The following is an 18934-nucleotide window of genomic DNA, read 5'->3' on the forward strand; positions in this document are numbered from 1 at the left end:
AAACATCGCCTCTACTAAGAAGATCAGAGAGAGCCTTCTCTTGCCTAGTGATATTCTATTTTAAGGCTCAGGGAAGGCCTTCCTGTCAGCTTCATTATATAAATAAAAATATCGAATTATACTTTAAGAGATCTTGATCTGTTACATGTGTTGCTAATAGGGTCCAAATCCTATATGCATAGAAAGTTTAAAGGGATTAAATAAATTAATCAGCATTTTCCCTATAATTTGCACAAATTTCTTTTAATCCATAATTATTTATTTAGTGCATTGGCAGAAGTGCTTTTAGTAGATAAGGTTGTCTAATTTTATGATATCTACTTAAGAATTCAAATGGTAAAGTAAAATATCCATGTAAAATATTCACATGTTAAATGTATTTACAATATATTGTTATTTTTAATGTGTTGAATAAGGTATATAGTACATATTTAATGTGTATTTTTATTCTCATAATTTGTAATCAATAAATTACTCTTTTAATTGAATTTTAATTTTAATTGAATTGAAAATATTTTGAAGTCGTCGTGGCCTAAAGGATAAGACGTCCGGTGCATTCGTGTTGAAGCGATGCACCGGTGTTCGAATCCCGCAGGCGGGTACCAATTTTTCTAATGAAATACGTACTCAACAAATGTTCACGATTGACTTCCACGGTGAAGGAATAACATCGTGTAATAAAAACCAAACCCGCAAAATTATAATTTGCGTAATCACTGGTGGTAGGACCTCTTGTGAGTCCGCACGGGTAGGTACCACCACCCCGCCTATTTCCGCCGTGAAGCAGTAATGCGTTTCGGTTCGAAGGGTGGGGTAGCCGGTGTAACTATACTGAGACCTTAGAACTTATATCTCGAAGTGGGTGGCGCATTTACGTTGTAGATGTCTATGGGCTCCAGTAACCACTTAACACCAGGTGGGCTGTGAGCTCGTCCATCCATCTAAGCAATAAAAAAAAAAAAAAAAAATTGTTTTGACACAGACATCCACTGCAGGATATTGGCTTGAGATATAATTAGATTAAATAGTTTTGTTACCCTACTTTGTGGCTGTAAAGTCTTAATTTATGAAACTTCATATGTACCCCAATACAGGCTTGATAATGTGGGTACCATTGTTTAAATAAAAAGGTAACTGCCAGAAATTTTGAACAGTATTGTTTTGTTTAGGATTCATTTATGTTTTATTCACTGTTATATAGTTATTTCTAATTTTCCATTCGAGTCTGCATTGAACTCTGCTCCTTGGTCTTTTTTTCCTGCTACAAGTTCTTATCAAGCTCTGCTTGTGGCATTTAGAATGTCAAATTGCAAATGCAAATATAATTAGCTTGTTTAGCAATCCAAGAAAATTACAATAAAGAATTACGAGAAATTATATTTTCCTGGAAGAGTACAGTTATATAATGATTCTTACAACATTCACTATCTCCTTTAGCTGCTGTGAAAGATTTATTGTATTACAAAATTTAGTGACATCATACACAAAAGCAACTTTGTCTTGTTAAAACAGCAAGTGATAAACAACAGCTTGTGATACTTACTGAAATATCATCTGTTGGGTATAAGAGGATATCCCTCAATGGATCATTCAGAAGTAAAGTTTTATTATCTTGAATGTATTGTTCAAAATCAAGTGCTGTGCATTTGCGGGCGATGATGTTCTGAAAAAATTTATTAAAGAACAGTTCACAAAAAAAATATATGAAATCAACATAACAACTTATTAATGACATTTTATTTAACAAAGAAATTGATTTCATTCATGACTCTAATGCATGATGCGGTACAGTATTTAAAGTCACCAACCACCAGACCCACAAAACAATCTTTTTATCAGTTACCTAACTCCAAAATCTTTTTTTATTTTTTTATTTGCCAGATAGGTGGACGAGCTCACAGCCCACCTGGTGTTAAGTGGTTACTGAAGCCCATAGACATCTACGACGTAAATGCGCCACCCACCTTGAGATATAAGTTCTAAGGTCTCAAGTATAGTTACAACTGCTGCCCCACCCTTCAAACCGAAACGCATTACTGCTTCACGGCAGAAATAGGCAGGGCGGTGGTACCTACCCACGCGGACACACAAGAGGATACCACCAGTATCATCTGGACATAATCTTCGAAAATCTTAGACTTAGCAGAGGCAAAAAATAGATTTACCTATAAAACTTTTTATTAGATTTTTGTAATGCTTTCACAACTAGCTCAAAAAACATATAGTATACATAGTTACTGAAGCACAGCATTATATTTCTAAAGTCTGACAAAATCCTAAGATTCTATCAAACAGGGATCAAACCTACTGAAAACTAAGCAAATTTAAATTACATTTTGGTCAAGGGTAACCTAAAGCCATTTTAAATAACAATAAAGAAGCAGCAACATATCTACCACCTAATTTTAAAATCACACTGATGTAAATAAAGCCATTTAAAAAGATTTCTTACTTATAGCTTGAAAGTTGTAATTATACTTATTTTAAAAGTAATCAATATCCTAATTGGTTATTTATAAATGCATTACATATATCTGAAAAAAGTCCTCATTTATATTTTGCCTGTAATGCTTTTAATTAAATAATTTATATTTGACTTGTTGGCTCAATGATGATATGGTTGTATGACATGTTCTATTGTGATTCTGATTTCTACAATAGTGATACTAAAATGCTAAGAGATGATATTAGTATAATCGATCTAGTGAATTTATCTTATTTCCGTATTTATTTAATTTTTTATTACTGATTAGCAGAAAACCATTTACTCTTATATTTAAAGCCAGGGCTGAACATAAAAAAAATGATATGGTTTGGTTGATTGTATGTAATTATAATTATAAGCTTTGGCATTTTTACATCTCTGGCTTCCATCATCACAGGTAGATTTTGCAATTTTCAAATATGACTATGAGCTTTTCAACACAAAGTTCTAACATTTTTACTTTTTACTTATTCATCTGTATAATTACTACAAATGACAATGTAAAAATTACTTTATTACTTAAATATTAATGTTTCAATGACAATAGTGATGGCAGCTTAGTTTACAGTATTCATACAGTAATGTTATGTAAACACTGTTTGAATGACAAATTGAGATTGTCAAGCAAAACCTATTATATTTTTCTATTATTATGAAAGTAAGACAGGTTTTAAAGTTTGTGTAGCCCTTTGTTTACTTTGAATAATCATTTAATGTTTGACTGATGAACTGACTAAAAATAGGCTTTTGTCGACTTCCAGACCACTTGATTCGTTTTATTTAAAAATAATGAAAATGCGATTTCTAATTCCAGTTTTTGGAATAAACAAAAGTGTTATCTAACCAATTACTAAGTTATACTGTACACTTTTACTAAAAAATAATGTTTTGATTTATTCAGTTTTCTGTTATGAAAAAAAAAGCGAAACAGTTTTTTTAACTATTTTTAATATTTGAAAACCAGAAACAGATAAAAGGCAGCCCGTAAACATATTTTTTACTGAACCAAAAGCTATGAATAGAATAAAAACTACTATTTACCTCATATTCTGCGCCAGCCTTTTTTACTTTAGAATTGACCGGAGGCATTATGAAGTTTCACAGATTTTGCTAAGCATTCAGATAGAATATATTCATTATTTTAATTATAATGCGATTATTTACAGTACGTTCATTTTCTTTCTTACACAAACAGCACATCACTTAAAAACCGCAACGAAATTCTGCCAAATTTTTGTGCTAATGTTTGCCCATCGCTGCTGTAACTAGTGCTTAGCTGTTGATGGATTTCGAAAAGTAATGTCAAATGACGATTTTTGATCGATTCAAATTCTCAATTCGAACGTTAAGTCGATCGAAAATAATTCAAATCGAAAATTTTCACGTATCGGAAGTTAATGACAAAACGTACATACACGTTAGAGTTCGTTTTAGTGTACCTATTTATTTGTGTTTATTATCTAATTAATTTACTGCTCTCATTGGGCTCAAGCTCAAACTATATCTATCTTCTATCTATATAATATATATAAAAATGAATTGCTGTTCGTTAGTCTCACTAAAACTCGAGAACGGCTGGACCGATTTGGCTAATTTTGGTCTTGAATTATTCGTGGAAGTCCAGGGAAGGTTTTAAAAGGTGAGAAAATATAAAGAAGCTCAGAATTATATAAAAACAAACAATTTTGTTTTTCCTTTGATGTGTCCTCTTGCTGTGTATTTTATTTATCGATTTAGGCACTACGAAGTCTGCCGTGTCATCAGTAATAAATCTTTAGTATAATAAATATGAATATAACTGAAACGTAGTTTTAGAAGTTTTGTTTTTAATTAACATTTTCTCAGAGTTTTAAACGAGTACAATTGCATAGAATATTACATATTTTTGATTTTTTAACAGACGTGCTTTTTTTTCGGGCCGGGGATTGGACCTCCTATCAGGTCCTCAGGCCTAGGGAGCGCGCGGTGTATGAGACTGGTCCGCAAGAGTGAACCGCGGGCCCTGACATGAAATTTAGAGCTCTACCTACTAAACGACTCCCCTGCACTCTCATCCAACTGTTTCATTTCTCCCGAGGTCAGAACCCGGGTAAGGTAAGGGGGTTACCGCGATCAACACCAGACACCAGACAGTGAAGCTCACCCCAAGGACACCCGGGCGACGGAGTTTTCGAGGCGAAGAACAAAAGCTCTGAAAACGTCAGCCGTCTCGGTACGGCAGCCCGTCATGCCACCTAGACAGTGCTGCTGGGATCCCGGAATACCTCGCTGGAACAGAACTGGACTACAGGGTCGGGACGTGATACACCGCAAACCAGTTGCTTTTTTCACGATGTTGGTGTTTCTTCTCGATAGTGTGCTTGAGTACTGTTAGCGTGCTCTGCAGCCTCAACCCCTTCAGGTCACCCTGTAACCTTCAGGTGGGGAACAGACGCGCCTACCAGGTTTTTTTTTAGTTATTTGGGTACTTTCGAGGTTTATCAGGTTGACCAAATGTGCAGGCGAGCTCACGGGGCTAAGCTTGGCGAATTTATTAACACCAGCCATAGCAAAAACAGTGCTTTGCTGAATCTACCACCGGATCGGAATCGTGACCTGGCTAAAAACTCAGTGGACTTCGAATGGTTATTAGTTATTATTGCTCATGGATGTCAGCAATACCAGAAGCACGGCCAGGCCACTGCCCAACGTTGAATACTCTTTGTTTTCTTATCCAAACTTAGTTTGGATAAGGAACAACAACAACAGCAAACACAACTCACAGTGCTTAGGAGACATTGAGAAGGGAACTTTATTCGATAGCCGGATGGTACGTAGGAAAAAAGATTTTAGGCAACGCACTGTGGATTAATGCAATGGTTATATAATGATTAATGAATGAATAGTATAATGAACCTAAAAACTGGTACCGGGTGGTGAGATGGTTAAATCGAAACAACGGAATCATCTCAAACCTCCTTCACACATTTAAAATTGAAGAAACACTAAATAGACAAAATAACACTATTTATGTACCTACACAACTTTGTTCCTCGCGTTCCTGCCAAAAAGTCCAAGAATAGATAATACACTATTTATGAAGTAATAAATCCAAGTCATGTCAATTTCAAGTCCATGGATTTCGTAAAATTTAAAGAGAAAAATAACACAAGTACATGATTTAACAAAAATATTGGATTTATTCAGTTGAACTATCAGAACTGTTATTATTATAGTCATCTTTATCACTGTTGTCAGCACTCAGAGATATTATGAACTCATTTTCAATAGTATTGTCTATTCTCACATCTTGTTCAAAATCTTGTAAAATTATTTTCTTTGTTTTCTCTACGACTTTTCTCCAGTCTTCTGTAGTGACTTCTGCACACGCAGTTTGTAGCAGAGTCATCTTTTTAGCAGTATCGAACATTGGTTTATTATTGTTCCGCGCTCCAAAATAAGGTCGATGGCATTATACTGGCAATGGTAGGGAGGCAATCGAATAACTTCGTCGGAACGGTACTTCGATAAAGCTATGCATAATGAAAATCGCCTTATCGTTGCCGCCGCTGACTACTATCCGAATCCTGATCACACAAGAGCCAGTCGCCGTCGACGCGCTAGACACGTCCTTACGGATCCATCAGATCCAATAACCCTTGCATTAGACACCTTTAGCTCTGACACAAGGAGTAGGGACGCCGATAACCGTACTCGTCAAACTCGCCAAAGAGTTCGACGTGCAACCTAACTTAAATATCAGCCTGCTGAGTTTCTCGCCGGATCTTCTCAGCGGGTCGCGATTCCGATTCGGTAGTAGATTCATTCGCGAAACAGCTACTCTTGAGTCGTTAGGTCTCCTTTGGAGGCGCTCGGGTAGCTGTTTGCAAATCACACCCCAATCGCACCTCTCCTGGCTGAGCCTTTGCTCGCCCACCTATCCTGGTGAAACTGAAAGGCCTCCGGGCTACCAGTAACTTCTCAAACATAAAAAAAAAAAACTTCGTGTTCATGCTCTTGGGCTGGTTCATCGATTATATAGCAGAGCTTGGACGGCTTAGTTGCTTTTACCAGATTTAACAACTCAACTTTTAATAAAGTTGGACTTGCATCTACACCATTTCTTACCAGCCACGAGAAAATTTCTTGGTAAACGTAGTCAGTAAGATCGGTCCAATAAAAAAGGCGGGTCAGAAGAAAATAACAGAGAGCACACCAAAAACGTACAGTCACTTCGCACAATTACAAAAGACTGCGTCATGTAATGGCGACAATCCATAGGCACTGGAGCTGCCAGCAACATCTCTCTTAAATTGTATCTAACATCAATGATTTTTCCATAATACGTAGTAATTTTTTGTATTTTTATAGTTAATTAAAAGAATAATAAATTTAATTATGTTTTATTATAATCACAACGTGGTTATTGATTTATGGCGATATTTCTTCACAAGTAATCATTGCATTCGATTCTACTTATCAGCTTTCGATTTTTAGAGTAACATCCCTAGTGCTTAAAAAGAAAAAAATGTTAACTGACGCAACATTGTAACAACGTTCAGTTCTTTGGATCAGAAATTGTTTATTATGTTTAGAATGGTTTATTAGTGAAAGTAAATCATAAAATTACTCGTATCAGTCATTATTACAATAAATATTTAATCGTAATTGAAAAAAGTGTGCAGTTCTAACAAAACGAAAAAATATATTATTTTGCCCGCCGTTACAAGGCTACGTTGTTGAATTTTTATGAATTGTTTTATTTTTAAGGGATTTTTTGACCTGGTAACTAAGACCTTTAGGTCATGTCTTATTTTAATTTATATTCCTATTTTTATGAAAAATTATAATATGAAGAGAAATGAAATAAATTTGATTAATATGAAACATGGCATGAAATTAAGTGAAATGAAATGAAATGAGATGAGATGATATGGGATGAAATATAATCTCAGTAAAATGGTGGGCATTTACTGAGACTTTTTCAGAGGACTTTTTGGAGGATCCCGAGAAGTTACGTTCAGCGGCTTTGTTTCATTTTCCCACATTTGTGCACTTTCATAGATACTAAACAGTTATTAAACCACCGTTATTAAATATATAAACCTTAAAACACACTAAATAGACAAAATAAAATAAATCAGACAACATCACTCCTCGCGTTCCTGCCAAAAAGTCATCTTATGAATTGTCAGGTGTATGTAACATAGATTATAAAGACCTATGAGTAGCATAAATTATTGAAGGTAGAGGTAAGGAGAATCGTATCATATGGGAGAAGCTTGAAAAAGTGTCCCACTTTCAGCACTAAATAACAGTTCAAAAATCCTCCAGAATGGCGTTATATAATAAAATACTTTTTGAGATTTTGTAGTGCTTACAGTTCTTTCGTCTTTTTTTATTTCTCTATCTAATTCTTATAACTTCAAGCGCCTTTTTTAAATTTACCCGGTTGCTACTGTAGCGTCACCCTTATGTAGCAGATTTTAACGGACACTTTTTCACACCAGAGACGGTTCTCCTTACCTCTACCCTCCATACATAACATTTTAAAGACAAAGACAAAAACAAGATTTTAAATCTTGAAAACGCGACCTTTCAGCCAAGTCTTGTGTTTATTTTCTTCTTATCTTCTTCCTATTCGTACACTCTTGACAGAGTGGTGGTGGGCATGCATTAGTCGGATCCTGCGATACCAATGCTCTCGCGATGCAACGCCATGTGGCACGATGTTTCGCAAAGTGAGAGCAATAATTTATGTTGGAGTGAGTCACAGATTTTATGAGGTCGGTCCATCGTGTTGGAGATCGTCTGCAAGATCTTTTTTCTCCTATCAGGCCGAAATGTACTATTGCCCTAAACTTTCCCTTGCACCACCAACCGCTCAATGGAGTCCTCATTACGAGGGACGTGCCCGAAGAATTTGAGGATTCGTATTTGGATTGTTGACGATAGTCTCTCTTTGATGTTGAGCTCTTTCAGGATCGAAACGTTGGTAAGGTGCGCGGTTCCATTTCCACATTTCCAGTGCGTCAATGCTACGACGGTCTTGCATCCTCAGCGTCCACGTCTCAGCCCTCTATAGAAAGATTGGAAAGACGAAGCGAAATTAGTGTAGTTGATTAATTTAATACTATTTTAGTGAACAATTTAGACGACCCCAAAAAAGTAGATTTTGCCCACCCAGCGACTTTGTTAAAATTTTCTTCATTCTCACAGATGCTTAACAAATAATAAACAAACATTAAATCCCGAAGAAACAATAAATTAACAAAATAAAACATGCAATTCAGACAACTATGCTCTTCACGTTCCCACCAAAAAGTCCGTCAATTTATTCTGTTGCTTTGAATTAAAATTCAAAATTGATATTTTGAGGTTGCAACAAAGAAACTTACGGAAGCAGCATTTTTGCAGCTCACTGACATTATAAATGTGCATGGTACAATTAAGGAGGAGGAGTTATCGTTTTTGTCCTATAGGTTAATGGTAATTCCCTTAATGCGTCTTGATCATGGAGTTAATTCCAAAAGTTCCAAAAATCTTAGGCCATTCAATGTAGCGGGCAAAATAAGAGACCCTTAAAATATCGTCTATCATTCCAGCCCATACCTTCACCGAAAACTTTGCTGAAAGCTACTGGGAATCACTGTAACAGCTGTCTTAAGACACGCCCATGGAATTATGCCTGAAATCTGGGGTCTGGAGTATATTGTTTGACATGTGTTATTTATTTAAGTTTTTAAGTCATATTTAAACCATGACAACTTTTGAACTATCTTACTTGTATGGCTTTTATGTAAAGATTATTTTAATGAAAATATCCTGTTTTATGATAAAACAATTAAAACAAATAGCTTGACAGGGTTAGTTTACATGAAAAAAAAAGAAAATGCAATAAAAAATTATAATTTTTATTTTATTTATACTTTTTTGTGCTTTAGCTTTCAAATGACACCTCTTTCGTATTCCTAGTTAAGACCTCTACATCGATGGCAATGATTAAACACTGAAGTATGAAACCTATTATAACCTAAACCTATTTTAAAGGTCTATGTGATTAAATCAGTGCAGGCGCCTGAAGTAAAAAATAACAAAATGGCTGCCATTCTAGTATGGAGGGGCCAAGAGAAAATTGAGATAGTAATTTGTCGATAAAAGTCCTTATATTTTACCCCCTTAAGTCTCCGATACTGGTGCACGGACACATTGTATATGGCGCTGTTTTAAAATCCTTCTTGCTACTATGGCGCCACCTTAATTGGCGCCCTTTCGGCGGACACTTTTTAATACGCTAAGATGGTCGGTACAGTAAAAGCTCTTTATGCCGAAACCGTGAATATGGAATGATAATGCGGCTTTTACCAAAGGACGGAACCTCTCATGTGGCTATATTTAAAAATATACTTCATGGATTCAGGAATAAAGTTGATTTCGTCCTGTTTGTTTATATTCTCAAAAACCCCGACTGCGGCGAGAGCTGACTGTGTCAAAGGTGGTGGTTCCGCCTTATAGCGGCGATATCAATGAACAATATACTTTAGGCATAGTTGTAATAAGGTCCATTTTATTTTTTATTAGTCCATTTGACGACGCGCTTACAAAGGATATTCGGTAGGATACATAAACTGTGGAATCCTTTTTACCAATGTGTATGTACTGATGTATGTACCGATTAGACCCGCGAATAAAGAAATCTTTAGCCGCGAATATAGAAATTTTAATAGCATTTTATTAAAGCGCGAATAGTGAAAACTCGAATGAAGGAAACACGTATAAGAAACTTTTACTGCATAGGTTTTTTCTTTTAATTTTATATTTTTTCTATTAATAATAATTCTCTTAAAACGATAGCTTGCTTATAATTTGGCAGCACTGAAGTTGCAATGTCAATGGGTTCTGGTAACCTAGGTACCTGGTAACCTAACCACTTAGCACTAGGTCGTGATTTTGTCTATTTCATTACTAAAAAAAAACACTTTAAAACATGCTATCGAAGTGTAAAGTGTAGCAGCTGTTCCATCCATCGAACTCGAACGCATAATATGTCTGTCTCATACATAGACCTTTAACATACTTCAGTGGTTCCATAACTAAGTACTTAGACATAATATGTAATATGTAAAGTAATCGAAGTATCGGAAATAATATCGTGTACTAAAAATCAAACCCGCAAAATTATAATTTGCGTAATTACTGGTGGTATGACCTCTTGTGAGTCCGCACGGGTAGGTACCACCACCCTGCTTATTTCTGCCGTGAAGCAGTTATGCGTTTCAGTTTGAAGGGTGAGGTAGCCGTTGTAACTATACTGATCTTGGAACTTATATCTCAAGGTGGGTGGCGCATTTACGTCATAGATGTGTATGGGCTCCAGTAACTTAACGCCAGGTGGGCTGCGAGCTCGTCCACCCACCTAGGCAATAAAAAAAAAACATGAAAATTATGAAGACGAAATTAAGCTGTTCAAAGTAGCTTTAGTTAAAATATTTATGTTGGGATCAAAAGAAAAAGCAGTTTTTCGTTTACTTTCTTTTAATAACACGGATTGGGTAAAGTCTGTAACGTACTGGTGTAATACCTATATTATAAATTTATATAATGTGTTATATTGATATATTAAATTGTAAATTCACAGGTAAAACATTCAGTATGAAAATGTTGACAATGATAATAATAATAATAATATTATATACAATTCCGTACGGAGAGGATATGCTAAATTTAGAAATACAATTTTAATCTTAATATAAAACTACTTGATACAAAAATACGAAATGTATAAAAATTTGCATCAAATTTTTAACCCAGGATTAAAGAGAGAAAATGAAATCGTCCTATTCGAGTTCGAGTTCTATTCGAGTGATCCAAAAAAAAAACAAAAACAAAATTCTGTTACATAATGAGATTTATTTGTACAGTTACAATATTTGATTTAAGAATTTGATTGTATGGTGTAAAAAGAGCCGCAGTAGTAAGTAGCCTCGTATCATTAACACACTTTGCCTCAGTTTTTAATTTTCACTTTTAACAACAAGCCATACTAGTCTGTCTTTTGTGTTTCGAAATTGTTCCTCTTAGGTTTCAGTGAAAATGTTGGAAAGTTACGATAAGTATAGACATATAGATTGATTATTCTCAAAGTAATACTTTTGAAAACGACGAGCAGACGCTCTCGACAGCGTAAAAGTTAACTCACATTTGTATGCAGTTGAGACAGTGGGCCTAGCGGCCCCTATGAGGAGGCAGTCTCCTCCCGAGGACGGTCAGCTCCCAACACCTTGCAAATCGTCGAGTCCCACATACACCGCGTGCCCCCTAGGCGCGGGGACCTCGTAGGAGGTACGGCCCCGTACAGAACAAAAATAAATTGCCCCTAGCGGCAAACGTAGACAAACGTTACAACTCCATACAAATTAGTGCAAACTTTTACACTATCGAGAACATTAAAAAACTCGCACTAAGCACACTTATCGCTGTGTATCACGTTGCTGTAGGCAGTCGGCCTTTTTACATTTTCTTATTTAAAATATGACATTTTTGTGATGTTATGATTAAGTTGAGAATATTACTTTGCATTTTTTCGAATGACTGAATAATTATATGCCTTAATGGCTAATAATTTCTATAAGCCTCCCAACACTATACACAAATTTTGGGCATCTCAAAATTGTTATTAGTAACACAGTCGGAAAATCAATGCTTGGCTCACACACTACCGTTAGCGTTCCAAAATTGTATTCTTATTAATTTAGAATTTAAATTTAAAAACAAAATTAAAATATTCACGACCATCATTAGTGGCCACACATTATCAGGAGTACTGTAATCTTATTTCTTTCAAATGCAAAATTCCAAATTTAATTCTGGTACTAAAATTCTCTTGTTCTGAGTTTCGAATACCTTACTTCTCTATACGAGTATCTCTATAAACATTTTATTTATTTATTGTACCACTCCGTGAACATCAGGACCAGCAGTGGACGTCTGTGGGCTGATAGAAGAGAATAGAAAAAGGCTGACGAATCAACAGCCCTGTTGGTTAAATGGTTACCGGATAGATATTACAAAGTGGAGCCTGCCTCTATGAGAAAAAAGGACGAAGTCTTAATTGAGGCGATCAGCGCAAAAGTGGGTTAATTGCCCTTGTAGGCAGACGAGCATACGACCTACCTGATGGTGAGTGGTTACCGTCGCCCATGGACTTCAGCAATGCCAGGGGTAGAGCCAGGCCGCTGCCTACCGCAAGCTTATATGACGTATATTGGAATTTAATTAAAAAATAATAAATTTTGGTTCAAAGCCAGCCTATCCATAGTTTCACCCATAAATAAGAGAGTTTTATAAACATTATTCTTGCGCGTATTGTTTTTTGTCTACTCAAACTCAAATTCATGAAAATTCAGACCTAGTTGCCTCCATAGTAACTATGATAAGCTTAGGCCACTTTTGTGCTGACGGCCTCAATTGTATTAACACTGTCACACACTACAAACTGGACTGGACGACAGCTTCGTGCTGATGTGGGCAGGACGGGGATGTCTTACCGTGCGGGCTTACAATACGACATACCACCAAGGATTACGTAAATATTACCGCTCTGATGCGCCAGACAACCGGCAACAACCACTTTAATTAAATAATATTCTATATTGTATATATTGTAATGTTCGATGAATATTATGTACCTCATTACGTGAAGTGAATAAAAACGCATGTCTACTTTAATATAAAAAAAAAACGATACATACATATACTCGTACTTATGACAAATTGAAAAGAAAATTTAAAAACCAAATTCGAAAGTACCCTCGAAAAGTTTGTACACATTATTGCACTTTTAATTTTCATTACACGAAAATTCGATTGGTTTTAATGGACTTTAAATCAAAAAGGACTATCGAGTCCTATATCGATCGGGCGTATGTTATATTTACACAATTGGCACGATTTCTGACGACGGTATTATTCTGTAGAAACTAAATTACAGTCGATTTCTAATATTTCTATAAAACCCGTAAATGAACACACTTTTTGAACTGGAGACAGTAGAGTTATGTCACTTTCAGTTTATATGTTTCACTTATGTACAAAGAATAAATCTGTTGATTAAATATAATGAATGCACTAAAGTATTTGGAATATTGGACATTTAATCATCTTGATTAAATATCTTATAAATATATAAAATTGTTCTTTGAATTGTTTAAGCCAAGATTTTTAATCAAGTTTCATTGTTTACCTACAGATACAATCGAGATGTACTTTATTTCTGATTTCAATACTTAAATATGTGGATTTATGTATGTACATGCATTTAAATTTTTAACAGTGAGTAGGGTAGGAATGATGGAAGTCGACAATACCCGTCCTACTATGCTTTCTCCTAAACTACGAATAACATGAATAACACATTAGTGTTTCGGGGGATCACGCCTCGTAACACTGCGTCTGCGATCATCGCATAGTTCATAGATGTCAGAATATATTAACGTTTTGTTCCCGACGTACCCAGAGGCGTTGGGAACGTCATGTTTTTTTCGTCAAATTTATAAAATTTCGAGCAGTTATCTTCGGTACAAGTATCTGTTGTTATAATTATATATTGACCTTGTTTGAAGTTTAAACATTGGTGATCTTATTTACTGCCAAATAGTTAGAAGACTGATTATAAGTTGAATTAATGTTTATTTTTTAAAATATAATGTAAGCTTCGGAGAATTTATTGATGTACCTTATAGGTAACCACCATTACCAATTCTTACCCTACTCTTTTTAATAACACACACTAACACAACAAATAGGTATGAAAATATTGGACTAGAAAGTAACTGTAGTCCGCTTATAAACAATTTATTAACATTCATTATTTTTTTATTATAGTAGGCAGTAGAAATACAATGTTCAGTCTAAGGATATCTTATGTTCTTATTTAGGTACAAAAAGATACAATATAAAGTGGGTTGGTATAATTTAATAAACAAATTTACCTATTATAATACACATAACGCGAATTTAACGTACACGCATCTATTATATATTTTTTGGTATATAGCACAAAATTAAAATAAATACATGGCTACACAGATATTTCGAACGACATTTTATACCTAATTTATTATGAAAATATCACACACAAAACAGTTGAGTATTATTATCTCCTTTTCAACCATTTTCCATTACAATTATTAGTATCATTCGAAAATCGCTCACAAATTAACATTCGGATTGATCGATACTATTACGTGAAAGGAATGTGGACGTGTGAGCCGGCACTATGTCCGACAGTGAAAGGCGCGACACGTATTGCGAATTCGTCGCCTTCGGTATCCGTCAAGTATACTCTTCTTCGTCTTCCTCTTCTTCACTAGACTCAGATTCGGGCTCATGATTTTCATCTCCTAACAATAAAGTCAGATAATCAACTGGAGTTTGCCGCGCTGGGATCAAATATCCAGCAGAGTCTTGAGAAGGATTTGGTGGTCGCGGCAGTCGCACTTGCTCGGTCGTAGTACCACCGGCCGCAGCTATTTCTAATTTTCTACAAATCTCATCAAAATCGATCCTATTTTGTGGATCGAACTGCCAGCATTCGCGCATCAACTCGCAAGCAAACCGAGGACAATCTTCTGGCGGCACCAACAAAATACCCTGTACGATTAACTTTGTGGCATCTTCGTTATTATGCCCATAAAATGGTTGTTTACCTCGGCTGTATATCTCCCAGAGTACGACACCATACGCCCACACGTCTGATTCGTGAGTGAAACGTGCGTATAGAATGCTCTCCGGAGACATCCACCGTACTGGCATTGGACGTTCACCGCCCATTTTGTAATAATCACAAGTGTAAACGTCTCTAGACATTCCAAAGTCAGCTATCTTAACTGTAAGATGAGATCCGACCAAACAGTTTCTGGCAGCTAGATCACGGTGGACAAATCTGCGGGAAGCGAGGTATTGCATGCCCCTCGCTACTTGTAGTGCTACGTGTAAGAGAGCAACTTCGTTCAGCGTGGGTGCAGGTCGAACACCATTGCGAGACCCCCTCAGGACACCGGCCAAATCACCCAGCTCCATATATTCAAACACCATCCAAGGGCTGCATATAACATTATCTGAAATTATCAGCCATTTTAATAATTTCCCTCGAACATGCTACAGTAATACTCATAATTATACTGAGACTTTAGAACTTATATCTCAAGGTGGGTGGCGCATTTACGTTTTAGATGTCTATGGGCTCCAGTAACCACTTAACAGGTAAGAAGTAAGTAAAGAAGTAGGTAGATAGTAAAATAGATAGACCTAAGAAAAAATGGATGGATTGCGTTAAAGAGGATATGTATAAGAGGGGAGTGAGCGAAGAACGAGTGGGTTTTTTACTGGTGATAGGACCTCTTGTGAGTCCACACGGGTAGGTACCACCACCCCGCCTATTTCTACTGTGAGGCAGTAATGCGTTTCGGTTTGAAGGGTGGGGCAGCCGTGGTAACTATACTGAGACCTTAGAATTTATATCTCAAGGTGGGTGGCGCATTTACGTTGTAGATGTCTATGGGCTCCAGTAACCACTTAACACCAGGTAGGCTGAGAGCTCGTCCACTTACCTAAGCAATAAAAAATAATAATATTAAACTTACCTTTATAGACCACTCCGACTAGAGTAAGAATATTTGAATGTCTAAATGCAGACATTATCGAAACCTCTCGTATGAATTCCTCTTCCGCGCTGCGTCCGGCACTTTCTTTCAGAACTTTAATTGCGACTTCTTGTTCCAAGTCATTTACTCGAAGCAAACCTAATAAAAAAGAGGGTTGTAATTATAATGTTTATATAATAAAACTAGCGGCCCGCTCCGGCTCCGCTTGAGTCTTTAACAAAAATTTCAACGATATTTGATGTTGTTTTATTTTTTTAAATAAAAGAACACTTATTGCGGCATAACTATAATAATTAGACATATGCTGTCACGACACTTCTTGTAAATAATAATGTGTTCTACAAAGTCGTAGTACATTATTTTATTCTATCATCAATAGTTTTCGCAGGGCACGCAAGGTAAAGAATATTTTAGGTAATTTTTTTACACCTTGTAGTAAGGATCCCCAATTTTTTCAAAAAATATTATAGCCTATACCACTCGGGAATAGTGTAGCTTCCAAACAGTGAAAGAATTTTTCAAATCGGTTCAGTAGTTTCGGAGCCTATTCAATACAAACAAACAAACAAATCTTTCTTCTTTATAATATTGGTATAGAAGTATAGATTAAGCTTCAAATTGAAGGGCGCAATCAGTGCGTCATAAAGATTAGCTAACCTCTGTGCACCTTGCCAAAACATCCTTCACCGACTTCTTCGAGGAATGTCAAAGCGCTTCTATCTAAGAGAGGTACTCTGGGTTCTGTAGTGTCGTCGACAATCGGTCCGTTCGCCGGACCCGTGCCGGTCGCGGTCGCGCCGGCTCCGTACACTCCGTACTGGGGGTTCGTTATATACCTTTCAGCGAGAAGAGGCTCTCCTGGCCGCACTCGCTAAAAGAGATTATCTTACATTTAAACAACAAGCAAATTATCTCACAACTAGTTTTTAGATGTTTAAATAAACGTAATTCTCTTATTTGTTCATTTATAAATTAATTACTCTTATGTATGTAGCAAAATTAAAAACGTTTTAAGAATATAAAAGGAAATAGGATAGATAATGGGTAATAATATAATCCCCAGCAAAACCTTTAATAAAAATAGAATTGGATGAAATAATTACACCTATTAATTAGTAAGTTAAAATGTAAAAGAAACATACCGGCTGAGTTTTTCCATCGACGCGACATATCCTTCTTCTAAAGTACCAAACTAGAATAGATACCACGAACAAAAGAAGTAATGCTCCACTAACTAGAGCTGCCAGAAGTACTCCTGTTGTAACGTGTACACCGGCTCCCACAACATTTGGTTCATTTCCAGTCGTTGCTTCCGCCAAAACTTCTCCACTGAACTAAAATAATAATTTCAATTTTAAACATTTGATTGAGAATCAAAGTGTATTCACTTATGATGGTCTGCTTCAATCTTATATTTTTAGCTGCTACTGAAGTTAGATCGCGCTGTTTTGCGACTAACGCAAAACATGGTACAAAACACACCAATTTAATGAAATTCTTAGAGCAGATTTTTCCATTTATTACCCACAAAGCTTATACATAATTCAACAAACTACAAACAGAAACACAGCTTATTTTTAATAGGCTGCAAAATATTACAATGTTTGATTAAATATGTAATTTTATGTTTATCTGTGCATGTTCATTTAATTTTGGTAGCTAGCAGTCTTGTTTAAAATACTGCTGTTAATCTTAATTTTATTGGCTATATTTTTGTATTAGTGTTTCTAGATTTTTTTGATTCGGTTTTAAGATATAAGATATCATATTCTTTCCTATCATCTGCCGCAAAATTTATTAATGCATGATAAAACTTTGCGGCTAAAGAAAAATCGGGCATTTCTACAGCTTGTTACAGCAGGCAGTCTGTTAGATTGTTACATTGTCTATACTAGTAAAAAGAACTGAAACGAAAGATTAACAAAACCGAAAACTAAGTAAATTTTAAACATTTGCAAACCAAACATGCGTAATATTAATCAAATTATGTGTCAAAAGTAAATAGCGAGTAGTTGTTTTTAAAATAAATTATTAGTATTATATGGATTTATGAATTTACGCTATATTTCGGATTTGTACGGATAACATCCATTAAAAAGTTACATACAAGAATACAAAGACAAAATGTCTCCACTTTTTACGTCAAATCGAGTGACATCCTACGTTATCGGCGCCGCGGCGCTGACCTATCATGAATATTTATCAGTCGCCATGGAAAAACACTGATTTGACTTTCCATCCCATATATTTTATTGGGCTTCAAAATCAATACACTTAATGATAACCTTTATACACTAAATATTCATATACGATTGGATACTTCATACGATTTGTCAGTGCACTGTTTTCTATTTTGTTGGGTCGGTCAATGCACTTTTATTTATCAAAAAGTTCAAAAAAAAAAATTTTTTATTATGTGTCTATAACAAATTCGAGTGATAAAACTCTATTTTTACTGTTGATACTAGTAAATCTATGAAATGTTATACTGTAATAATCTAATACCTAACTTCTAAATCACCCGTGTCTTGTACGTAATTGTATTGACCTGATTCACTTGATCATCTAAGCTTCCTTACAAATTATCTTCCTACTTTTATCTTTGAACACTGCTTGAGCCAACAAGTTCTCTATATGAAACACTACACATACTTGTTTTTAATGTCTTTTTTATTATTGCTTGGCTGGGTGGACGAGCTCACAGCCCACTTGGTGTTAAGTGGTTACTGGAGGCCATAGACATCTACAACGTAAATGCGCCACCCACCTTGAGATATAAGTTCTAAGGTCTCAAGTATAGTTAAAA

The 18934-nt window shown here is 35.6% G+C and overlaps 2 protein-coding genes across 4 annotated transcripts in view; both read right to left on the minus strand.

The window, feature by feature from the left end:
- Ziz (dedicator of cytokinesis protein Ziz) overlaps positions 1-3770 on the minus strand; it is a 51043-nt gene extending 47273 nt beyond the window's left edge. Inside the window, exons 1-2 of the mRNA XM_028173386.2 lie at positions 3527-3770; positions 1544-1663 (exon numbers count right to left, since the gene is read on the minus strand). Coding sequence (XP_028029187.2) covers positions 1544-1663; positions 3527-3574 — 168 coding nt within the window. The 5' untranslated portion in view covers positions 3575-3770. The remainder of the gene's footprint in view (positions 1-1543; positions 1664-3526) is intronic.
- Positions 3771-14423: 10653 nt separating this feature from the next.
- LOC114240890 (tyrosine-protein kinase transmembrane receptor Ror) overlaps positions 14424-18934 on the minus strand; it is a 76593-nt gene continuing 72082 nt past the window's right edge. For 2 of the 3 annotated variants that reach the window (XM_089740221.1, XM_089740222.1), the window contains exons 5-8: positions 17271-17462; positions 16786-16999; positions 16108-16266; positions 14424-15582 (exon numbers count right to left, since the gene is read on the minus strand). In XM_089740221.1, the coding sequence (XP_089596347.1) occupies positions 14798-15582; positions 16108-16266; positions 16786-16999; positions 17271-17462 (1350 nt within the window). In that variant the 3' untranslated portion in view covers positions 14424-14797. The remainder of the gene's footprint in view (positions 15583-16107; positions 16267-16785; positions 17000-17270; positions 17463-18934) is intronic. The other variant, XM_089740223.1, reaches the window with a different exon arrangement.

The sequence above is a fragment of the Bombyx mandarina genome, chromosome 04, assembly GCF_030267445.1.
Source record: "Bombyx mandarina strain Sakado chromosome 04, ASM3026744v2".
NCBI classification, from domain to species: domain Eukaryota; kingdom Metazoa; phylum Arthropoda; class Insecta; order Lepidoptera; family Bombycidae; genus Bombyx; species Bombyx mandarina.